This window comes from Eubalaena glacialis, chromosome 19 (genome assembly GCF_028564815.1).
Source record: "Eubalaena glacialis isolate mEubGla1 chromosome 19, mEubGla1.1.hap2.+ XY, whole genome shotgun sequence".
In the NCBI taxonomy this organism is placed as follows: domain Eukaryota; kingdom Metazoa; phylum Chordata; class Mammalia; order Artiodactyla; family Balaenidae; genus Eubalaena; species Eubalaena glacialis.
The window spans coordinates 51,007,613-51,024,565 of record NC_083734.1 but is presented as its reverse complement, the minus strand read 5'-3'; the positions used below and the strand labels follow the sequence as shown (position 1 = coordinate 51,024,565).

The 16,953-nt window shown below is 46.2% G+C and overlaps 1 protein-coding gene and 1 non-coding gene across 3 annotated transcripts in view; one reads left to right on the top strand and one right to left on the bottom strand.

Moving 5' to 3' along the window:
* Positions 1-635: 635 nt before the first annotated feature.
* The window catches only part of FOXK2 (forkhead box K2), a 72,651-nt gene continuing 56,333 nt past the window's right edge, over positions 636-16,953 (top strand). Inside the window, exon 1 of one of the 2 annotated variants that reach the window (XM_061175460.1) lies at positions 636-1,048. In XM_061175460.1, the coding sequence (XP_061031443.1) occupies positions 636-1,048 (413 nt within the window). The remainder of the gene's footprint in view (positions 1,049-16,953) is intronic. The other variant, XM_061175461.1, reaches the window with a different exon arrangement.
* On the bottom strand, positions 13,243-13,315 carry TRNAG-ACC (transfer RNA glycine (anticodon ACC)). The gene has a single exon. It is a non-coding gene; the product is annotated as a tRNA-Gly (tRNA).

Here is a 16,953-nt window from a genome sequence, read left to right as displayed (position 1 = left end):
CCCTCCCCACTCTCCTCCCGGAGGACCCTCCCCCTGCCCCCGTGGACTCTCCCCACTCTTCTCTCCCTCCTCGTCGGCCCGCAGACACTCACGGTGGGGTCTCACAGCCACTGCAACCGTGGAAACGCGTGGATTTCGGCTGCTAACCCGAGGCAGGCTCCGGCCACGCTTGAGGATGCGCGCGTGACGGCACCGGCAAAGCACGGGGCCGGGTGCAGAGTGTGCAGGCCCCCGCCCCCCCCCCCCCCCCCGCCGACCTTAACCCCGGCCCGGCCCCCGCCCCCGGCCCGGTTCCCCGCTCGGCGTGGCGCCGTGCGTTGGCTCGGCGGCTCCACGGCCGCCCTGCTCCGTACCGGGTTTTCCAGGCCGCCAGAAGCCGCGCCTGCGTCGGGCGCCGCGGCCTACGTGCGGGCGCACGGCCGGCGTGCCTCGCCATTGGCCAGCCTCTGGTAGCCCCACTGCCGTGCACCGCCGCTATAGGCGGGTGCCGCCGTCAGTCACGGGCCCGGCGCCGGCCCGCGGCGCGCCGCGCGTGTCCCGCCCCTCGCCGCCGCTCGTCGCTCGCCGGCCGGCGGCCTCGCTCGGCCCTCAGCTCCGTGGCGGCGGCGGAAGGCGGCCCGGGCCCTCGCAGGCCCATGGCGGCGGCCGCGGCGCTCCCGGGCGCGGGCGGGCCTCCCGCGGGCGGCGGCGCCGGGGGCGGCGGGGGCGCGGGCGGCGGGTCCCCGCCGGGCGGCTGGGCCGTGGCGCGCCTCGAGGGCCGCGAGTTCGAGTACCTGATGAAGAAGCGCTCGGTGACCATCGGTCGCAACTCGTCGCAGGGCTCGGTGGACGTGAGCATGGGCCACTCGAGCTTCATCTCGCGGCGCCACCTCGAGATCTTCACGCCCCCGGGCGGCGGCGGCCATGGCGGGGCGGCCCCGGAGCCGTCGGCGCAGCCCGGGCCCGACGCGGGCGGCGACTTCTACCTGCGCTGCCTCGGCAAGAATGGCGTGTTCGTGGACGGCGTGTTCCAAAGGCGCGGGGCGCCGCCGCTGCAGCTGCCGCGCGTGTGAGTGGGGCCCGGGCCGGGGGAGCGGGCGGGTGGGGGTGCGGCCTGGCCGGCGGGACCCGAACCCCGACCACGACCTCTACCACGACCCGGACCACCGACTCGCGATCCACGACCCCCTACCCCCACCTACGACCAGGAGGACCCAGATTTGGGTCCTGACCACCCCCCGGGATCTGCTGCCTCCACCTGCAGGACCCAGTCCCCGGCCAGCGATCCCCGCCTGGACCTAGCCACGAGTAGGACACAGTCAGGACCCAGACTCGGAGCCCCATTCCGACCCCAAGCCCTTGTCCATCTTCCCAACCAGGACCTAGATCCCGACATCTGGGCTCGTTCTTCCTACGACCAGAACCAGACCCAGACCCCATCATCCCGGCCGGATCCCAGTCCATGACCCCAATGTCCCGACCTCATCCACCGTACCCACGACCAGAACACAGACTGCAATCCCTGCCCGGGACCCCCCATCCTCACCTATCCAAAGCTGGAGGCTCAGGCAGCTGTCCACGTGGGCTGAGGTTTTCTGGGGTACTCTGTGCTTTCTGGGAGTTCGCATATATTTTTCGTAACTAGCATGTAGGTAGTATAGAATAGAAATGTAAAACTCTGGTTGGTGGAACTGCCCAAAACAAAAATCTGTGTCTTCTTAACTGATGTTGGGTTATCTGTTACTTTCTTTTTGTTCTACACGTTTTCAGTAGTGTATTATTTCAAGTGTGTGTTTTTTAAGCTGCAAGGACTTCTTTTTCTCATTGTGTTTTTTGTAGCCTAAAAATTGAAAGCTCTTGAAGCATGATGGATTTTTAAATTTGTGCTCTGAACCTTAAAATTTTGGAAAACTAGATACTTTCAACATAACTTTTTTAAAAAAAGTCACTAAATTATTTAGAAATTTTTGTAAGGTGTTATAGAGTATAATTAAGTGAGCTTCTTGAGGAACTGTCAATCCTGCTACAAAGCAGTTCAGCTTGGTTCTATGGTTTTGTGAAGTTATCATTTAGTCTGCTTGAAAAACAAATTTGCTCTCTAGGAAATGCTAATTATTCCTCAGGGGCTTTCTAGATTATTCCAAGTAGAACCTTTCTTCACAAACTGGAATTTTTGACTGCTTTCAGTTGTTGGAGATGGTGATAAGAGCTCTTGCTTTTCTTTATTTCTTCACTTTTGTATGTGGGTGCTGTGTTACTGCTTAGCCTGGAAAGCTGCACCAGCTAGTTCCTTAAATCTTGATGGGAGCATTTCAAAGAATGTTATTTTTCAAACCAGAACGCTGTTTGTGTGTATTTGTACTGTAGATTGCATAAAATCGATAGTAGGGACCTGATGGCAGCTTTTTAATTTGATGGTTTGTTGTTTACAAATAACTTGGCATCACAGCAAAGGGCATTATATTTTTACTTTGAGAACTTTGAGGTTTTTAAAGAAAATTGTTTGATTATCATTCAGCCAAAACCATTTGCGTTGACCTACCAAACATGGAAATAAATTGATTTTTATGCGAGGGAGCAGAATTCAGACTTTTTGAGGAGTGGAGTGAGGCTTTCAGAGGAGATGAGTAAGAAGGGCGATGGGGGAACTTCCCTGGTAGTCCAGGGGTTAAGACTCCACGCTTCCAATGCAGGGGGCACGGGTTTGATCCCGGGGAGCTAAGATCCCACGTGCCACGTGGCAGGGCCAGAAAAAGGAAAACCAACAACAACGAAAAACAAAACAAAAATAAAAAATGAAAATAAAATATCTTAAAAAAAAGGTGATGGGTAGTTGCTGGGTCTCTGGCCTTCATCTCCAGCTAGTGCACAGTGAAGAGTCCCTGGGCCACCAAGGCTACCACCAACCCTGGATTTCTTCTGGGCCTGGGAACCTCTGCCCATACTGACAGAGGGGAGTGGTTTTTTTCACGGAAGGGGTTTTGGCATTTTTACAGTGTGAGATGAGTGGATATCTGTTAGGATTTTGCAGCACCTCCCTTTTTGTAAGGTATTGTTTCCAAGTTGTTGGTGTAGAGTGATCATAGATACAGGTTACAGGAAAAAAACTGTGTAAAGACGATTGGTGCTAGCTAAATGCAGAGAAATTGTTTTAAAAATCTTTTTCTTGAAATTAAACTCAGTTTTATGTTCCAAGTTCTTTTTTTTTTTTAATTTTTGCTTTTTTTTTTTTTTTTTTAATTTATTTATGGCTGTGTTGGGTCTTCGTTTCTGTGCGAGGGCTTTCTCTAGTTGCGGCAAGTGGGGCCACTCTTCATCGCGGTGCACGGGCCTCTCACTGTAGCGGCCTCTCTTGTTGCGGAGCACAGGCTCCAGACGCACAGGCTCAGTAGTTGTGGCTCATGGGCCTAGATGCTCCGCGGCATGTGGGATCTTCCCAGACCAGGGCTCGAACCCTTGTCCCCTGCATTGGCAGGCAGATTCTCAACCACTGCGCCACCAGGGAAGCCCCAGTTCTTTTTAACATTAAAAAAAAATAAATTGTGAAAGTTTAAAAGCAAATGTAACTTAGAGTGATTACGCAGAGGTTGAAATTTTTTTTTTTTGGCCACGCCCAAGGCATGCGAGATCTTAGTTCCCTGACCAGGGGTTGAACCCACGCCCCCTGCAATGGAAGTGCGGAGTCTTAACCACTGGACCACCAGGGAAGTCCCCAGAGGTTAATAAGTATTCTTACTGTTTATTTCATACTTGCTTACTGAATTGAAAAATCACTGAGGAGTTTTAAAAATATGACAACCTATGGTTGGTCTCTTATTTGAATAACAATGACTTTATTCCAACTTTAAAATGAACTTAAATTTTGTAGTTAGTATTAAAAGTTTATATACAGAGGACTTGGAAGAGTATATAAACACTTTAGGCTTAAAGTATGGTTCACTATTTTATTAAAATACTAAAGTATTAATTTGGGAGGAATAGAGGAAAATGAGGACTGTGATCCTGTATATTGGTGTCGTGAGTATTTTAAGTGGTTTGGGTAAGATCTGAGTACAAGCACCTTCTCCATGTTGGTTGGTAAGTTCCATGCCTAGTGAGGACCGGCGCGTGAGTGTGTATGTTGGGGGGGGGCGGGGGTTTGAGCTGAATATGTACAAGAGTGCCATAGTGTGGTTTTCCAGAAAACAAGCGACTTCCAAAAATCCTTGGTTTTTGGCCAAGTATGCAGGGCTGTGTGTACAGAGATGCAACTTTTTCCTCCCCAGGAGCGTCTGACTTGTTGGAGGTTTAGGTGTTATTGGGACTGGGGGGGAGGTGGTCTGTGGAGTGGTCTAGGTGGGGGAGCCCTGGGCCACCTGGGCCGGGCTCCTGAAGTGGGCAGGTAGAGTGACCTTGCAGGTGTGGCTGGGCCAGCATCCTGGCACTGGAGAGAGAGAATTCAGGCTGGAAAGGACTTTGGGGACAGGTTTGTGGAGCATGATGTTTGCCTGGGCCTGGTGGGGGAGCATTTTCACAGTGGTCAACGAGAGAATGAAGAATGTTCTCTTTGAGGACAGGGTCCTTGTTTGTCTAAGGACCTGGTCTGGCGCCTGAGTGAGCAGTAAAGTGTTTTAGGAAGATCTGTTGGGCAGGAATATCTGGTTTTGCTGCTGTTGCTCTTCTTGTGGCCATGGTAGCAAACTAAGCATAATTTATAAATAAAAATAAACAACTCTTTAACAGTTGTTTATACTTTGAAATGTCAAGTGAATCTGATGTATTTTCCAATCAGTAAGATCCTAAATATCTAATAGCCAAGCATAAATAGAACAAGTTGAATTTACTATTGCCCAAAGATATTTAACATGCAGAACTGCAGTTGTGTTTATTTAGAAAGTGACCCTGTTTCTATGCTGAATTAACTGCCTATCCGTTGGTGATATAGCACACCTCCTCTTTCTTATGTGGCATGTTTTAACTTGCAGATGAAGTTTGGTAATGTCACACTTGAAGACTTTCTCACTAAATCACAGGTAGCATCCTCTTAGGTGAGGACAGGAGAAAGCTGAGCAGACAGTGGCTTCTGGAGCTTCGCAGGTGAAGACTCCAAGAAGAGAACTGAAGGATCTCACAGTGACTCAGTCCTGCTTAGATAATAGGGATTGGGCAGAACCAAGTTTCCCAGAGAATACCAGTACCAGGAAGAAGGAAATAAGAAGGGGTGTACCAAGAGAGGAGAGCCTCGGGAAAAGGACAGTGACCTGCAGTGTCACCCTCCATGGGAAGCCATGGGCTTGGTGATTAGGATGTTTTGGAGGATGAGGAAGGAGATGGGGTGTGGGACTCCTGGGTGAAGAGAGGGAGGAGGGAGTGGGGGTGTAAGAAGTGTTCGTGGGGAGAGGGTGGATATTCTAAGGAAGGCAGAGGTGATATTAAGGTTAGAGGGAGTAGAAACCACGTGGATCACCAGGGTGAAGTGGGTGCGGGAACCACTGAGATATGTAGCTGAGGCCCAAAGAATGAACACAGATGAGGTGTGGAGGATAGAGTTCCCAGTAGGAGATGATAAAATGAGGGTGTCTTCTTTCTTTTTAATTTTTATTGGGGTATAATTGATTTACCATGTTTTGTTAGTTTCAGCAAAGTGAACCTGTTATACACTTACATATATCCACTCTTTCTTAGATTCTTTTCCTAATATAGGCCATTACAGAGTCTTGAGTAAGAGTTTCCTGTGCTATACAGTAGGTCCTTATTAGTTATCTATTTTATATATAGTAGTGTGTATGTGTCAATCCCAGTCTTCCAATTTATCCCTCCCCTACTCTTAAACCCCCCCCCACCATAACCATAAGTTTATTTTCTACATCTGTAACTCTATTTAGGTTTTGTAGATAAGTTCATTTGTAGCCTTTTTTTTAGATTCGACATATAAGCAATATCATATGATATTTGTCTTTCTCTGTCTGACTTACTTCGCTCAGTATGAGAATCTCTGGGTCCATCCATGTTGCTGCAAATGGCATTATTTTGTTCTTCTTTTATGGCTGAGTAATATTCCATTGTATATATGTACCACATTTTCTTTATCCATTCCTCTGTTGATGGACATTTAGGTTGCTTCCATGTCCTGGCTATTGTGAATAGCGCTGCAGTGAACACTGGGGTGCATGTATCTTTTCGAATTACGGTTTTCTCCAGATATATGCCCAGGAGTGGGATTGCTGGCTCATATGGTAGCTCTATTTTCAGTTTTTTAAGGAACCTCCATACTGTTCTCCATAGTGGCTGTACCAGTTTGCATTCCCACCAAAATGAGGGTGTCGTCTTCTTTTATTTATTTATTTATTTAAGGCTGCGTTGGGTCTTTGTTGCTGTGTGCGGACTTTCTCTAGTTTTGGAGAGCGGGGGCTACTCTTCGTTGTGGTGTGCGGGCTTCTCATTGTGGTGGCTTCTCTTGTGGAGCACGGGCTCTAGGCACATGGGCTTCAGTAGTTGTGGCACATGGGCTCAGTAGTTGTGGCGCATGGGCTTAGTTGCTCCATGGCATGTGGGATCTTCCCGGACCAGGGCTCGAACCTGTGTCCCCTACGTTGGCAGGCGGATTTTTAACCACTACGCCACCAGGTAAGTCCCAAGGGTGTCTTCTTAGAAGACCTAAGCAGAGCCACTAGTGAGGTCTGGCATGTTTTTTTGTTTCAGGGCTGCAGGGTTGGCTGAAACACCTTCATTTTATGACCTGAGACTCTGACCAGCTTGTAGGCAGAGCTAAGATCTGGGGTCTAGGATGGCTGGAGTCCAGGACCCAGAAGTGGGCGACATGTAATGGCAGATCCATAGCAGAGGAGCGGAGGTGCTTTACACTTCGGAAAGTGCTCAGTTTACAAATTAATTGCTTTTAATGACCACTATGTATTTTTTTTAAAAGCTACAATATATATTCATTTGGCAAATTGAGATACATTTTTATTATCACTGATTTGTAGACATTGGGAACACAGTGCAGCTATTTTAGCATAATTGTTACTTTACTAAGTTAAAAATAACCCAATAACCAGCTTACTTGTACTTTACGTAGTGTTTAGTAGTTCTTCTAGTGGTAAAGCTCAGTCTATTCATTTTAATGTTTACTTAAGGAGTAGTTTAAGATGGTTAGATTTAAAATAATTTTAATTTCTAACAGAGTTTGAGAACAAGGCTACATGGTGGGACCTGTCACCTGTAGTGGTCATTTGTGTGCCAGCTAACTGTATCAGGAGAAGGCAAGGATGGGCTCTGGGGCTGGACAGACTGGGGTCAAATTCCAGCCCTGCCACTTAACCTATCTGAGTTTTAGTTCCCTCACTTTTAACAGGGATAATAACTGACATTGTGTGGCACGGTTAGCACCATGCCTGTGCCCTTGCCCTTGCTAGACATCAGGGGCTGCTTGTATTTTATCTATCACAGTGTCCTGGTGTGGAGGGGCCTATGGAGATCTAACGTGACAGAAAATATGACATGGGGGTGAAAATGTCCTCAAGGGGCCAGCACTCTCCAACTTGCTCATAGCTCCACACACATGCACACGTGTGTGCAGTAAATTGATCAAGAGCCTCTGGGAGTAGTGAGCGAAGTTTGAAATTTCTTCAGCCGGGAGAAGTTGTCTTTTCCCTGCCAGGACCTGAGGATAAAGCCAGGCCATGGGACGTGGATGGTGTCGTCCAGCACGCCAGGTCTGTCTGGGGGTGCCCTCTCTCCCAGAGCCTCCATTCTGGTTCTCCTCCACTCCAGTATGTCGGCTTCACCACAAACATTCCCCGTTTCAGGGGGAAAGGAAAAGTGCCTCTGCCTTGGGGGCAAAGTCAGGAAAAGGAACTGGTTAAAAGTCATGTCCTGTTTGCCGTCTGATTTGAAGGATTCTTGTTCATTAATGCCATTGGCCAAACTCATTTTGTAAATGAAGGATGGCTTCTCTGTCCAGTTGAAGAACTTTGCAATTTACAGTATACTGTTTTTCTTTTTAAAACTGCCTTTTTATTGAAGTGTAACGAACCGCATGCACTTTTTTTAGGAAATTATTTCTCATTTATTTAGCTGTGCCGGGTGTTAGTTGCGGCAGGTGGGCTCCTTAGTTGTGGCTTGCCGGCTCCTTAGTTGTGGCAGGTGGGCTCCTTAGTTGCAGCATGCAAAACTCTTAGTTGTGGCATGCATGTGGGATCTAGTTCCCTGACCAAGGGTCGAACCCGGGCCCCCTGCATTGGGAGCGCGGAGTCTTAATCCACTGCGCCACCAGGGAAGTCCCACAAACCACGTTTACTTTTTAAAAAATTTTTATTTATTTATGTATGTACGTATGTATGTATGTATGTTTGTCTGCGTTGGGTCTTCGTTGCTGCGTGCAGGCTTTCTCTAGTTGCGGCGAGCGGGGGCTACTCTTCGTTGCAGCGCGCGGGCTTCTCATTGCAGTGGCTTCTCTTGTTGCGGGGCACAGGCTCGAGGCGCGCGGGCTTCAGTAGTTGCAACACACGGGCGCTAGAGCGCAGGCTCAGTAGTTGTGGCACACGGGCTTAGTTGCTCCGCGGCATGTGGGATATTCCCGGACCAGGGCTTGAACCCTTGTCCCCTGCATTGGCAGGTGGATTCTTAACCACTGTGCCACCAGGGAAGTTCCCACATATACTTTTGAAACTTGGGCCATGGTCTCTTTCGTAGAGGCAGTGAGGACCTGAAGCTGGGTTCCCCTGCAGGCCTCGAATGTCAGCCGTGTGCTTTTCAGACATTCAAAGTGCTGTGGACCCCCTAGGAGGGGTAGGTTATGGAGCCCGTTCTTGGGACTAGCCTGTCAGCAACACTTTCCGCTGTCAAGCTGGGTGAGGCAAAACGTTCCCTCCTCATCACCTTGTGCTGGAACTTGTCTTCTTGTTTGACTTTCTCCCCTGCTGGTCCTCCAAGGTGGGGACCAGGTCCTATATGTTTTTGTACCCCCGGTAATGGCACAGATCCATCATCACTTGGTACATATATAATATACATGTGCAGGGACTTCCCTGCAGTCCAGTGGTTTAAGACTTCACCTTCCAATGAGGGGGTGCAGGTTCAATCCCTGGTCAGGGAGCTAAGATCCCACATGCCTCACGGCCAAAAAACCAAAACATAAAACAGAAGCAATATTGTAACATTCAATAAAGACTTTAAAAATGGTCCATGTCAAAAAAATCTTAAAAAAAAAAATAGCATACACGTGCCTGTTGGCTGCTGATTTAGGACATTACTGTTACTTGAATATTCTCAAATGTTGATCATTTAGTGACAGGATTCTAGTCAGGTGTGGCTCCCCCACCATTTATGGTCCCCTGTTCATCAGCAGGTCTCATCTAGATACACAGTTGCAGAAGCACAGCATAGCTTCATGCATAATTGGTGGAAATATTCCACAAGACGAGGCAACAGCCTCAGTAACAGCAAGTTTTTCCACTGTGAAAATTCAACGATTCTTGCTTTGCTGAGGAGAAAGGTTTTTTTGTGTGTTTTAAATGAAGAAAAGAGGATTTCTAAAATAAGGAAGCTTTTAACCAAAGTAATTAGCATTTTGGATAGTATTCTTATCTGTTTAACATTTTTGTGTAGCTCATGTTTTCTTTTATGTCTGGGTTTTGGAGAGTTTACAATATCTTAACGATAATACAGTAAGTCAGCTCCCACACTTCTGGTCCTAGTTTTTGTTTTTTAATAAATTTATTTTTGGCTGCGTTAGGTCTTCGTTGCTGTGCATGGGCTTTCTCTAGTTGCGGCGAGCGGGGGCTACTCTTCGTTGCAGTGCGCGGGCTTCTCGATACAGTGGCTTCTCTTGTTGTAGAGCACCAGCTCTAGGCGTGCGGGCTCAGTAGTTGTGGCACGCGGGCTCAGTAGTTGTGCCTCATGGGCTCTAGAGCGCAGGCTAAGTAGTTGTGGTGCATGGCCTTAGTTGCTCCGCAGCATGTGGGATCTTCCCGGAGCAGGGCTCGAAGACCGTGTCCCCTGCATTGGCAGGCGGATTCTTAACCACTGTGCCACCAGGGAAATCCCTGGTCCTAGTTTATAATGAGGATTTTTTGAATTTGCTAATGAAACACAGTACACCAGGGCACATTGAAGGCGGCACACATTGCCATTTCTGTGATTTGAAGCAGCTTGAGCACCATGACAAAGTGTTACTGCCGTCATCCCAGGAAATGGCTGCAGGAAGATTAGAAAGCACCTCGTAGGAAGCTGCCTTTCCTAGCATGCCTCAGTTTCTGGAGTATATGTTTGGTGCTCTGCTGGAATTCCATAGGGACTTTAGACATTATTTGGCTTTTGCTGCAGTTTGTCATTTGCAGAGTGCTTCTGTATCTTATCCAGTGAAAGGTATCAGAGTACAACAGTGGTTCTCACTGGGGTACCCTTCCCTTCCCCAGGATATTCGGCAACCTCTGGAGACATGTTAGGTTGGTACAATTGGGAGGGGGTGCGACTGGCATCTAGTGGGCTGGGGCCAGGGATGCTGCCAAAAATAATGCGATACACAGGACAGCCCCCCCACAACAGAGGATGATCCTGCCCCAAGCATCAGTGGTAGGACGGTGGAGACCCCTGGAGCACAGTGATCTTAGCAGTCAGTAACAGTGGGATGTTATTCTTAGCCCCATAGATGGTGAATTTTAATAACTTACAAATGGTACCTATTTAAAACCTTTAAGGTGGGCTTCCCTGGTGGCGCAGTGGTTGAGAGTCTTCCTGCTAATGCGGGGGACACGGGTTCGCGTCCTGGTCTGGGAAGATCCCACGTGCCGCGGACCAACTGGGCCCGTGAGCCACAACTACTGAGCCTGCGCGTCTGGAGCCTGTGCTCTGCAAAAAGAGAGGCCACAATAGTGGGAGGCCTGCGCACCGCGATGAGGAGTGGCCCCCGCTTGCCGCAACTACAGAAAGCCCTAGCACAGAAACGAAGACCCAACATAGCAATCAATCAATAAATAAATCTTTAAAAAAAAAAAACAAAAAAACCTTTAAGGTACCAAAGCATTTGTTTCTAATTCAGTGGCAGGTGCCTTTCTGAAACGAAGCCTGAGGTGGAGAGGCCTGGCATAGAATCATTCTCTTTGCAGCTTTGGAAGGACACTCACAGGAAGCGATCCTAAACCTTAACCTGGGTTGTAAGAAGATTGGCCTTAGTACTTTAGGGAGTAGCCTGATGTTCTCCCCCTTGGAATATGTGCGCTCAGGCATATCCAGTGGCTTTAGTTAGGTTGGTCAAATTACTTTACAAGCATTTACGGTTAATGAGAAGAACATTGAGTTGTCTTAGTGGAGTTGTTCCAGTTTTTTGTGGTCTTGGTTCTCCTGGAAAATGAACTGATGGTGTGAGGGAGTGTGAATTAGTGTCATTACAACCACACTGTGAAAGACTGCTGTCAGATGCTGTTTTCTCATAGTATTTAGTCACCAGTAGTCGGCAGTATGAAACTCATCTTTTGACTCTTGAACAGATGGGATACAGAAAACCCTAAACAAGTAGATTGGAGAGTGTTGTGTTTTTCTGGTCTTTTTCAGACTGTAATAGCATTTTGAGTGCTTAAGTGATGTATTAAAAATACTATGTTTGGGGCTTCCCTGGTGGTGCAGTGGTTGAGAATCTGCCTGCCAATGCAGGGGATACGGGTTCGAGCCCTGGTCTGGGAAGATCCCACATGCCGCGGAGCAGCTAGGTCCGTGAGCCACAATTACTGAGCCTGCGCGTCTGGAGCCTGTGTTCCGCAACAAGAGAGGCCGCGATAGTGAGAGGCCCGCGCACCGCGATGAAGAGTGGCCCCCACTTGCCACAACTGGAGAAAGCCCTCGCACAGAAATGAAGACCCAACACAGCCATAAATAAATAAATAAATAAAATTAAAAAAAAAAAAAGGTCCACATCAAAAAAATCTTTAAAAAAAAAATACTATGTTTTTGCCACTTCTAAACTTTTGGAGGATGTTAGGTTTATGAGCATCAGTTTTACAGCTGTTTGAGCTGGGTGGAGGAAGATGTGGTTTAAATGTAAACTGTCCATTCTGGTTCCTCCTTGAGTCTTGTGTTCCCACTTTGCCTAGTCTCCTTCTGAACTTGCCCACACGTGTTTTAAACACTGCTCATATCCTGTACCTTGGCACTCAAGTGTTCTGTGGGCTGGGCTCGTTCATCCTCAGGTTGTACACTTACTGGGACTGTGGCCTGTGACCTTCAGTGACCTTGAGTAGTGCCAGGAACATGATAAGGACTCAAGTGTCTGTTGGTGAATTTGTTTGTAGGCTGCAAGGTTTGTGTTTGATAGATATTGCACCAAAGGAAACAGTTTAGAACAGTTATAAATAAAACTAAATTCACTCTTTGATTCTACAGTTCCCTGCACTTGTCTTCTTGTTTATATTGATGGTGGACCATCCTAAATGGCCTTTTTGGTTTTGTATATATGTTTTTTAAAGTTAAAGTTGATTGATACATGGAGGGGGTCAGGGGAAGCCTGGATACACGTGGACAGAATTTCCTGTAGTTGAATAAAAATGTCCTTGATGATGTGCATTGATCATATAACTGTTGTCATGCTGCAGGGTAACTTCTGTAGACCTGTTCCAGGAGCAAGTCAGACCATGCAGTTTTCTTTTCTTCAGTGTTGCTCCATGCTAGACAAGGTGGATCTAGTCTTGCCTTCGTCCCTGCAAATATGTCTTCACTTCTCCCACAGAGCAGGTGCACAGATCCTGGCTCCTATGGCCTCATGCCTTAGGCTGGAGGAGGGCCAGGCTCCTAGTGGTTCTTCTGGCTTAGGACTTTTGCAGAGGTCTGGGGAGATCCTTCTGGGATTGCCCAGTCCAGAGCATGTCCTTGTCCTAATGAGGTGGTCCAACTCTAACCCCCACTCCTGCCCCACCTCTGAAAGTTATACTTTATTTTCCATTGATCTTTTATTTTGTTCTCTCTTAAAAGTTGTCTTTCAGAGTGTTCATTTTCTTGTTGATGCAAATTTATCTGTTAGTCACAGTTTTGAAAAATATCTAGTTCTTTATAACATCTGTGGGTTCCTAGTAACCAGGCATTCAATGTTTAGGGTTTCTTTTCCTGTGTATCGCTCATGGGAAGAGCTTTACTTTTATAAATAATTTTAAAAAATATTTATTTATTTACTTTTTGGTCTTGGTTGCGGCACGCAGGATCTTTGTTGCCAGGTGCGAGATCTTTGTTGCAGTATGCAGGATCTTTTAGTTGCGGGCACGCAGGATCTTTTAGTTGGCGGCATGCAGGATCTAGTTCCCTGACCAGGGATGGAACCTGGACCCCCTGCATTGGTAGAGCAGAGTCTTAACCACTGGACCACCAGGGAAGTCCCTATAAATAATTTTTAAAGTGATTTTAGTATTTGGGGAATGGCGATTATTTGACCGCTTTTATTTGTGACTGACTTGTATACTTATGCCATTATTTGTTAAAGCAGTGTGCTAAGCCTTGGTTATAGTTGTTGGAGGACACCTCATGCTGTTGGAACAGCATCCTGGCTTGGCTGCAGATTAACTTTGGGCATCTGACCAAGCTTCTGTGAGTCATTGCATTGTCTGTAGGTTGAGGTGGAGCTCAACTGAGAAGGCTGGTTGAGCATCCCTCACCTTCTGGTGTCCAGTAACCCTAGCTAGCTCTGGATCAGCCTAGGTCTCCTTTCTGTTCTTTGGAGGGCAGCTTTCAAGGGGCTTCACTTAAGAATCACATCCCAGAGGTTGCTGGTTATTCCCCTCTCTGTGTTATTCTCCACAAACCGCTCCACGTCGGAAAGGTTGAGGGTGGGCTGAGAATGACTAAGGCAGGCACTGTATGCTCATCAGGCTATTGAAACACTGTCATAATGTCACTTTGGCCAAAGGAAGGCAAGAGCCCCTCCCCCTGTGGCTGAGCTATTTAATCTCTTAACCTCAGGGTCCTCTTCTGTAAACATGGATATTACGGCATTGACTTCATGGGGTTGTTGTATGGATTGCCTTTGCCTGGCGCAGGAGAGTTGCTGAATGAATATTAATATTTGTTCTCTAAAGAAAACATCTTAAATTTCTTGTTTCAAGTATTTTGATTGGAGAGTTTAATTCATTTACATTTAAAGTAATTACTGATAAGGAAGGACTCTGCCATTTTGCTGTTTGTTTTCTTTTCTATGTCTTAGAGTTTTTTGGTTCCTCATTTTCTCCCTAACTGCCTTCTTTTATGTTCAGTTGATTTTTTTTGTAGTCAACTGTTTTGATTATCTTCTCATTTCCTTTTGAGTGTATTTTTAAGATATTTTCTTTATGGTTACCATGTGGGTTACATTTACTATACTAAATTTAAAAGTCTATTTTGAATTGATATCAACTTCAAAAACAAAAATTCTGCTCCTATACAGTTCCTCTTTCTCCCTTTTATGTTTTGTCACAAATTACATCTTCATACATATGTGCCAAATAACATAGTTTTTTTTTTTTTTTTTGCATTTTGCGGGATCTTAGTTCCCTGACCAGGCATTGAACCCGGGGCCACAGCAGTGAAAGTGCCGAGTCCTAACCTGGACTGCCAGGGAACTCCCAGATTTATAATTATTTTTATGCATTTGTTTTTTGAATCCTGTAGGAAAGTGGAGTTATAAACCATAGTCACAATACTAATTTTTATATTTTCTCGTGTGTTTATCTTCACTGGAAATCTCTTTTTCTTTGTATGACTTTGAGTCACTGTTTACTGGTCTTTCATTTCAACCTGAAGGACACCCTCTAACCTTTCTTGTAGGGCAGGTCTAATGTTAACAAACTCCCTCAAGTTTTGTTTATTGAGGAATGTCTTAATTTCTCCCTTGTTTTTGAAGGACAGTTTTGCTGGATATAATTCTTGGTAGGTCGACAGTTTTTTGTTGTTGTTTGTTTTGTTTTTTAAGGATTTTAAGTGTCATCCCACTGTCTTGTGGCCTCTGTGGTCTCTGATAAGAAATCAGCTGTTAACCTTATTGAGAGTGCTTGTATGTAACATGTTACTTCTCTCTTGCTACTTTCAAGATTCTTTGTTTGTCTTTTGATGGTTTAATTATAATGTTTCAGTGTGGGACCTCTGAGTTTAACCTACTTGGACTTTGTTGAGTGTTTTGGATTTGTAGGTTCATGTCTTTTCATCAAATTTGGGACATTTTCTGCCATGATTTTTTTCCAAATATTCTTTCTGTCTTTTTCCCTCTTCTTTTGGGACTCCCAAAATGTGTATGTTGGTCTGCTCGTTGATGTCCCATGAGTCCTTTGGGCTGTGTTCAGTCTTTTTTCTTTCTGCTCCTCAGACTTGATCATTTCAGTGGTCCTATCTTTTAAGTTTGCTGATTCATTCTTCTGCCTGCTCAAATATACTGTTGGACCCTTGTAGTGAATTTTTTCAGTTACTATACTTTTCAGCTTCAGGCTTTGTGGTGTTCCTTCTTATACTTTGTATTCTTTATTGATATTCCATTTTTGTCAATACGTTGTTTTCCTGATTTCCTTTAGTTCTTTGTGTTTTCCTTTAGTTATTTGAGCATACTTAACACAGTTGTTTTAAAGTCTTTATCTAGCAAGTCCTATCTCTCACCTTCTTCAGAGATGATTTCTGTTCATTAATTTTGTTCCTTTCAGTCATACTTTCCTGTTTCTTTGTGTGCCTTGTAATTTCTTTGTTATTGAAAACCGGACATTTGACTGTTATAATGTAATAGTTCTGAAAATCAGATTTTCCACCTTCCCTAGGGATTGCTGTTTTTCATTTGTTGAAGGCTACAGGACTCCTTTTTGCCTAGTGATTTTCTCAAACTGCTATTGCAAAGACTGTATTCCTTGACAAAGTGATCCCTGAAGTCCTATTTCATGGCTTGTGTTCAGCTGGTGGGGGTTTTTGTTGTCGTTGTTGTTTGGTTTTTCTTTTTTTTTTGGCTGCGGCATGCGGGATCCTAGATCCCCGACCAGGGATCAACCCATGACCCCTTGAGTGGAAGCATGGAGTCTTAACCACTGGACTGCCAGGGAAGTCCCTCAGCTGGTGTCTTGACAGAGATTTCCTTGAACACCAGGAGCTCTCCCATCTCCCAGTCTTTGAAAGTTGTCTCTGTGCCTGGGCCCTCCTTCAACTTTTGGTCAGGCTTGCACTGTGCTTGGGGATCAGCCCAAGGTGAAAGCCCAGGGTCTTCTCAGGTCTTACATGAGCATGCATCTTGCGCTGGGCATCTGTGTGGCTTTCTGAATTTCCCAGCATGCACTGTTACTCCCCCCACCCCATCTGTTTGTGTTTAATCAGACAATATGCAAAGTATTTACAACCAATTCCGAGTCCCCCTCTCCCCCCTGCACTGTTACTTTTGAATGTCCTAATTTCCCAGGAAAACTCTCCCCATCTTTTGCCTTAGGCAGTGTATTGTATATTTGGACTGTAATCTTTCGCCTTAGGCTCTGGGGCAGATTTGATTTGCAGTGTTTTCAAGCTTTTTCAGCCTGAGTTCTGAGGTAGGCAAAACACAGAGGTGCCTGTGTCAGTCCTTCAGGTAGCCCTCAGACAGGTTGGAACAGACATATACAATAAATTGTCTCAAGATATGCTCTGCTCCCTAGAACCAGGGAAACAGTCCCACATTGGCAACCCAGGCTGCTTCACTTTAAGACCATTTATGCTTTAAGACCAAGTCTGCTGCTGCCCTGCAGAGGGGATGGACAGGGGTAGCAAATTCTAAAACTTTCCTACCTTCCAGTACCTCTTTCCAATTCAGCACTTAGTGGTTACAGATTTCTGACTGCTTTGCAGGGTTTTCCACATACTGGTTCTGACAGTTTCTGCTTGTTTGTGTGTGTGTGTGTGTGTGTGTGTGTGTGTGTGTGTGTTGTGGGGAACGAGAGCTTGGAGCTTCCTACTGAGCCATTTTGCTGGTGTCACTCTGATTGATTAGTTCTTTCCAGTGAAATTTTTGATTCTTTTAATTCTCATTTTTCACTGAGTATG